The following is a 7,597-nucleotide window of genomic DNA, read 5'->3' on the forward strand; positions in this document are numbered from 1 at the left end:
CAATTCATCTTTTTTTTTCGTTCGCTGGATTTCATTTGTGGTTTTCTTCTGCTTTTTTTCGTATGGGTTTCTTCTCCAGTTTTCAATGTTGGTGTCTGGGTTTTTTTTCTAGTTATTTTATTTCTCAACAGGTTTTCTTGTTTCTTTTTCTTTCTTTTTGGTTTTCTTTTGTTTCTTCCTTGGATTTTACTTTTTGCGGGTTTTTTTCGGTTTTCTGGTCTCCTTTTTCTCTTTGGTTTTCTTTTGTTTGTTTCTTTGGTTTTTATTATCTATATTTTTTCATGTTTTCTTTCTTAGTTTTCATCAGTTTCCTTTGTTTTGTTTTGTTTTTCCTTTTTTCCTCATGGGTTCTCTTTTTTTTTTCGTTTTTCCATTTTTCTTTGCTTCTAAGGTCTTTCTTTGGTTTTCACCGCTTTTTTATTTTATTCAGTAAATGTCAACATTTTTCATACACACTTTTAAATTTTACGTATACATTAGAAACATTTTTCTACACATTTAACATTTTTTAAAACATTATTAACATTTTCATAAATTCATGTTTGATGACAGCATTTTTATACACATTTTTTACATATTAGGAACATTTGTTATTACAAGTTTCACATCTTTCAATATATGATTAATATTTTTTATACATGATCAACATTTTTGAAATTTAGTATAAATTATTTGTATACATTGGGAACATTTTTTATACATGTTTAACATATATGAAATAGATAGTAACAATTTTTCAAATATTTGTGTTTGATAATTACTTTCTGATACACATTCTACATTTTTGGTGTAGACGAGGGACATTTTTTACACACTTAAATTTTCTAAATACATTATTAATATTTTTCAAGTGCTTGACTAATATTTTTAAATGCATGATCAGCTTTTTCATACACATTATATTTTTATACATTTCTCTTATACATTAGAAACAGTTTTCTGCACACATTTTACAAATTCTAGATTAATAGTTTTAAAATCCTTTATGAATATTGTTTTTCATAATATGTATATTTATAATATTCGAAAGTATAAATAAAAGTAAAAAGAGATAGCGGAAAAAAACAAACGAAAAACATGAAAAAAACAAGGTTGTGGGCTCCTGGGCCGGCCCAGTCTCATTCTTCCTCAGGCGAGGCCGCCCTATGTCTCGCGTCAAACAAGACGAGACATAGGCGCACCCCAGGAAAACGCTCCCGCAAAATAGCGTTTCCAGGAAAAAGGACGAGAGCAACTAATCAAGAGGTACTCCTTCGGAAGCCCCAGCAAGGTGGCAAGGGTCACTTGGTCTGGGCTGGGAGCGCGCAACTTGGTGCGCTCTTAACCGCCACCGCGTGTCGTGCTCTGGACTTTCCTTCCGGATTTTGTATTTTATTTTATTTTTCTATACGCGTTTTTGCTTTTAGATGATTTTTTCATTTTTTTGGCTTTTCGGGTTTCCCCCCTTTTTCTTTGGATTTGGACAGAAAATAAAATAAAAAACATATTTTTTTCCTTTCACGAGAGGCACAGATTTGCTTCTTGTGGAGGCACGGATTTGCTTCTGCAAAAGGCATGGGAATGGAAAAAATGCATTTTTTTCCTTCCACGAGAGGCACAGATTTACTTCTTATGGAGACACGGATTTGCTTCCGCAAGAGACACGGCTGCGCCTTTTGGAAAAGGGGAAAACACGTTTTTCTTTTTTTTCGGTGAGACACACAGATGTATTTCTCAGGGAGACACGGATTTGTTTCGTGCCTCCGAAAAAGGAAAAAAAATACATTTTTGCCTTTCGCAAGAGGCACAAAATTATTTCTCGTGGATGCACGGATTTGCTTCCACGAGAGGCACGGTCATGCCTCTCAAAGAGTGGAAAACATGTTTTCTTTTCTTCCACGAGAGGCACATATTTACTTCTTGTGAAGGCACTGATTTGCTTCCGCGGGAGGCACGGTCATGCCTCTTGAAAAAGAAAAAACATGTTCTCTTTTTTTTGTTCTACAAGAGGCACATATTTACTTCTCACAGAGGCACGGATTTGCTTTCGTGTCGTGCCTCTTGAAAAAAAAACACGTTTTTCTCATTTCACGAGAGGCACATATTTACTTCTCGTGGAGGCACGGATTTACTATCGCGACAGGCACTGTCATGGCTCTTGGAAAGGGAAAAAATGCTCATGGTTCGGTTTTTCGTCCTGTTTTTTCGTGAAAAAGAGTTCGTCGAAAATTATCAACATGCGATCTAGTTTCGGAAATCTCGACACGAGGAATCCAATGATGAAAACTATTCGAGATTTGGACACGAAATTTGAGAGATAAAGCATTTTGAATAAATAAATCTACAAAAAAATACCAGGTTGCGACAAGAATACACATACAATATGGCACTTATCGCGTCTGAGGAGGTGAGAGTGACATTTATAAAGAATACTCCTTAATTAACGATTTCGCCTTTGCAATGATACCAAAGAGAAAGGAGGCAAACTGGCGAAATCACTAGTTGGGGAGTACTCGTTGCAAAGATCACTCTAACTTCCCAGGTTGCGACAAGTGACGCCCATGCAGCGCGACACTTGTCGCAACCTGGGAGTTTTCCTTTTTTTTAGATCCGTTTATTCAAAACGTTTTATCTCTCAAACCGTGCGTCCAAATCTCAAATCGCTTTCACCGTTGGATTCCTCACGTCAAGATCTTCAAAACTAGACCATGTTGATAGGTTTTGACGAACTTTCTTTCACGGAAAAACCGGACGAAAAAAGCGAACCGGGAGCACGGGTTTTTCCCTTTCCGAAAGAGGCACGCCTGTGCCTGTCACGAAACCACAACCGTGCCTCTCGCGGAAGCAAAACCGTGACTCTCGTGAAAGGAAAAAAAAGAGAAAACACGTTTTTTTTTCGTTTCCGAGGAGGCACGGCCGTGACTCTCGCGAAAGAAAAAAAAAATAGAAAACGCGTTTTTTTTGTTTCCGAAAGGCACGGCGGTGACTCCCGCGAAAGCACAACCGTGCCTCTAGTAGAAGCAAAACGTGACTCTCGCGAAAGGAAAAAAACCAAAAACATGTTTTTTTTTTCGTTTCTGAGAGGCACGGCCGTGACTCTCGCGAAAGCACAACCATGCCTCTCGCGGAAGCAAAACCGTGACTCTCGCGAAAGGAAAAAACAAAAAAACGTGTTTTTTTTTTCTGTTTTCGAGAGGCACGGCCGTGACTCGCGAAAGCACAACCGTGCCTCTCACTGAAGGGAAACCATGACTCTCGCGAAAGGAAAAAAACGCGTTTTTCGCGCAAAAAAGAATTCCAATTTTTTTGTCAAAAAACTAAGGAAGACCGGTGAGAAACCAAAACGTCGAAAAAACCCAGGAACAAAACCGTTTAAATGGCCGAAAACGCGTGCGAAAAAGTAAAAAAACACAAAATCTGGAGGAAACGCCCAAAACGCGACACGTGGCAAATGGCTAAGAGCGCACCAAATGACGCTAATTGTTGCGAGGCTCCCGAAGGAGCGCTCGTTAACTAGTGGGCCTTAGCACTTCATTACCTCGTGGGCTCCCTTGCATACCCTTCCGAGTATACCTGGCCAAACAGGCCGGGCCGACACGACACGGCCCGGCTTGTGCTAATCGTGCCTGGCCCGGCATGGCCCGCCATGGCACGTTTAATAGCCGGGCCGTGCCGTGCCGGCCCACGGGCGCTGCTCTTTGGCTCAGGCACGACCTGATTAGTAAACGGGCCGGCCCGATGGCCTGTTTAGCACGCTGGGATGCACATATTAAACCTGTTGGGCTGTGTTTTAGGCCTATTGGGCTATATTTTAGGTGTAAATATATAAAAAATCTGAAAATTATATAAAAAATTAAACGGGCCGTGCCGTGCCGGCCTGCGTGCCCAGGCTCCAGGCCCAAGACGTGCCGCGTGCCGGTCACGGCCCGTTTAGCCCGTGCCGTGCCTGGCCCATAGCGGGCCGTGCCGGCGTGCTCGCGGGCTGGCCTGTTTGGCCCGGCCCGTTTGGCCAGCTATACTTCCGAGGCATCAAACAGTATCAGAAGCCCGGAACGCCCAATGCACGCACCGTCCCCACGCGGCGCTCCCCCGGACGCGCACTCCGTCGAGCACCTGCCCCACGGCGGCCCCCTCCTCCACCGCCTCCTCCCGGCGTGCGCCACCCTCCCCTCCCTCCGCGCCCTCCACGCGCGCCTCCTCGCGCACGGCCTCCTCCGCGCCCTCCGCGCGCGCACCAAGCTGCTCAGCTGCTACTCGGCGCTCGGCGACCTCGCCTCCGCGCGCAGGGTGCTCGATGAAACCCCGCGCCCGGACGCCTACACCTACAGGGTCGCCCTGGGGTGGCACGCCTCCGCGGGGCGGCACGCGGAGGCCGTCGCGCTCCACCGGGGCATGCGGCGGCGGTGCCCCGAGGCGCAGGACGACGTCGTCCTGCTGTCCCTCGCGCTCAAGGCCTCGGTCAGGTCGGCCGACTTCCGCTACGGCAGGCGGCTGCACTGCGACGCCGTCAAGGCCGGTGGCGCGGACGGGTTCGTGATGAACTGCCTGGTCGACATGTACGCCAAAGCCGGCGACCTGGAGAACGCACGCAAGGTGTTCGACAGGATCCTTAGCCGTAACGTGGTGTCGTGGACGTCCATGCTCAGCGGCTGCCTGCAGAATGGTTTCGCCGAAGAAGGACTGGCGCTGTTCAATGAGATGAGGGAAGAGCGTGTGCTGCCGAGCGAGCACACGATGGCGAGCGTGCTCACGGCTTGCACCATGCTCGGCAGTTTACACCAAGGAAGATGGGTTCATGGGTCAGTGATCAAACATGGCATGGTCTTTAACCCTTTCGTTACTGCAGTGATGCTGGATATGTATGTCAAGTGCGGAGAGGTAGAGGATGCTCGGCGGTTGTTTGATGAGCTTGGTTTTGTTGACCTTGTTCTCTGGACGACGATGATCGTGGGGTATACGCAGAATGGGAGTCCTCTTGATGCATTGCTTCTGTTCGCTGACAAGAAATTCGTGCGCATTGTTCCTAATTCGGTAACCATAGCAACTGTTCTTTCAGCTTCCGCTCAGTTGCGCAACTTGTCTCTGGGAAGGTTGATTCATGGGATGTCAGTTAAGTTAGGTGTGGTTGAGAAGGATGTGGTGATGAATGCGCTCGTTGACATGTATGCAAAGTGTAAAGCAGTGTCAGAGGCCAATGGCATATTTGGAAGAATCTCGAACAAGGATGTTGTCACATGGAATTCATTGATCGCTGGCTATGTTGAGAATGACATGGGCAATGAAGCTCTAATGCTATTTAGTCAGATGAGGGTGCAGGGTTCTTCGCCTGATGCCATCTCCGTAGTGAACGCCTTGTCAGCCTGTGTTTGTTTGGGTGATCTACTTATCGGTAAATGTTTCCATACTTATGCTATCAAACGCGCATTTCTGTCCAACATTTACGTCAACACTGCTCTGCTGAACCTGTACAACAAGTGTGCCGATCTCCCATCTGCTCAGAGGGTGTTCAGTGAGATGAATGACCGCAATTCTGTCACTTGGGGTGCTATGATTGGAGGCTACGGTATGCAGGGCGATTCTGCTGGCTCGATCGACCTTTTTAATGAAATGCTGAAGGACAATATCCAACCAAATGAAGTAGTGTTCACAAGTATCCTTTCCACTTGCAGCCACACTGGGATGGTTTCTGTAGGAAAGAAGTGTTTTGAAAGCATGGCACAGTATTTCAACATCACTCCTTCAATGAAGCATTATGCATGTATGGTTGATGTGCTGTCCCGTGCCGGAAATCTGGAGGAGGCATTGGATTTCATACAGAAGATGCCAATGCAAGCAGACATTAGTGTCTGGGGAGCTTTTCTCCATGGGTGCAAGCTCCATTCCAGGTTAGAGTTTGGAGAAGAAGCGATCAATAGGATGATGGTTCCTCATCCTGACACGCCAGCTTTTTATGTGCTGATGTCCAACTTGTATACCTCATATGGGAGATGGGATAAGTCTCTTGCTATCAGGAGATCGATGCAGGAAAGAGGACTAGTCAAGCTACCTGGGTGCAGCTCTGTGGGACTTGAAAATGGATGAATTAGATGTTCTGTAACAAAGGCCATAGAGTTGTATTTTTTCACACCTGATCGGTCCATAGAGTTACTGATTATTCAGGAGAATCTCTCTTTGTATCTCCTGTGTACACTCATATCTTATGGCAGCGAGATCCAGAATTAGGATGGTGTAATGTAGACTGTGGAGTGTGTTGTCTGGTTCCTGAGGATATGGCTCAAATTTTGGAATGAACCCTGAAACAGTGAGGATAACTGATAAGGTCAAATTTTAAAATAAAATCTGAGGTGATGAGTATACCTGGCAAGTGTTGGCAGAACATTATAAGGCTGTTCATGTTGAAGCTACATGGTGACATGAGATATTCAGATTTTCAGGCCTCACCAAAATGTACTGTTAGAACACACTGTTGATGTTGATATGCTGCTGGTCTGCCATCACAAGGCTATAACCATATCAACACTAACAAAGTTCTTGAGGCTAGGCTCATCTGGGCCCATGATTCATGAAGAAGCTTTGTTTGCCTCCAGCGCATGGTAAAATGCCTGGTTGTCTATACTGAATGACATCTGGATCCTGACTGCAAGCGGCCAAAGACTGAGGAGCTAGGTAGGAACAAATGAACTTAATTATCATGCAGTTCATAAGTTAATTATATCTTGTCTCATAAGCTGGCCAATAGTTCGTGGTTGTCATGAATCTCATTTCTTCATCACTCAAGTTACTTAACAGTCCTTTCTTCGTATTACTTTCAAGACATGGTGATTAAGCCTACTGGTACTGCTATTTAACACGATTTGAATTTAGCCAATTTACTTAATGGACACTAATATACTCCTAAATCTTTGGCCAATGGCAGCAGGCAGAACACATGTCTCGAAATCTGGAATGGCACACACTTTGACTGGCTGAAGAAGATTCTGCCATGACCAAGACGGGGTAGCTCAGCAGCAAACCTATGATAGCCAATGCTGAAATACTGCAGTTCATTCAGCATCTTAAGCAAAAGAGCTGCCCTCGATAACTTTTTTTTTTGTGATAAAGAGCGCTCCCTCCGATCTCCATTAGCAGAAACCACATTGTTATTACAGCCACCATCGATAACTTTCTCTCAAGAATCTATTGTGAAGTAATGATTTGTTACCAGGAAAGCAAGTACTAACAAAACTTGTGTTCTGGCTTCTAGCAATGTTGGTTAACACTTTTAACCATACTTGTAGAAAAGCACAAATTATTCTGTAGCTCGCATGTTATGCCAATTGGCAATCAAATATTACAATTTACGATCCATTACAATGTTTCTATTTTCAGCACTATGTTTTTGTGAGCAGCTTTAACTTTATGCTGAAGCAGTTGGGCTTCCCCATGAGCTGGTAATATTGTTGTATACTGGCGTGAGAGTCTGTGCCTTGGGTTAAAACCTTGGCTCTTGTTGGGAACTGAAATGGAATGTGTTTGTTATGAGTCAGTTCTGAATCTTCTCCCAACTACATAAAATTGGCTATTTTTTTTTAAATAATACATTTTTTTATTAAATTACAGAAATATTACGCCGAAAATA

At 44.4% G+C, this 7,597-nt stretch overlaps 1 protein-coding gene across 1 annotated transcript; it reads left to right on the top strand.

Annotated features, from left to right (window-relative positions):
• Positions 1–4,038: 4,038 nt before the first annotated feature.
• Positions 4,039–7,332, top strand: LOC123166036 (pentatricopeptide repeat-containing protein At2g03380, mitochondrial). The gene is made up of 2 exons (XM_044583794.1): positions 4,039–6,645; positions 6,896–7,332. Exon 1 carries the CDS (start codon positions 4,039–4,041, stop codon positions 6,058–6,060), a length of 2,022 nt encoding a protein of 673 aa, XP_044439729.1. The 3' UTR covers positions 6,061–6,645; positions 6,896–7,332.
• Positions 7,333–7,597: the final 265 nt, after the last annotated feature.

Source organism: Triticum aestivum, chromosome 7D, assembly GCF_018294505.1.
Source record: "Triticum aestivum cultivar Chinese Spring chromosome 7D, IWGSC CS RefSeq v2.1, whole genome shotgun sequence".
NCBI classification, from domain to species: domain Eukaryota; kingdom Viridiplantae; phylum Streptophyta; class Magnoliopsida; order Poales; family Poaceae; genus Triticum; species Triticum aestivum.

Coding starts and splice junctions, on each gene's coding strand:
- LOC123166036 (XM_044583794.1), top strand. CDS start 4,039: ATGCACGCACCGTCCCCACGCGGCGCTCCCCCGGACGCGCACTCCGTC.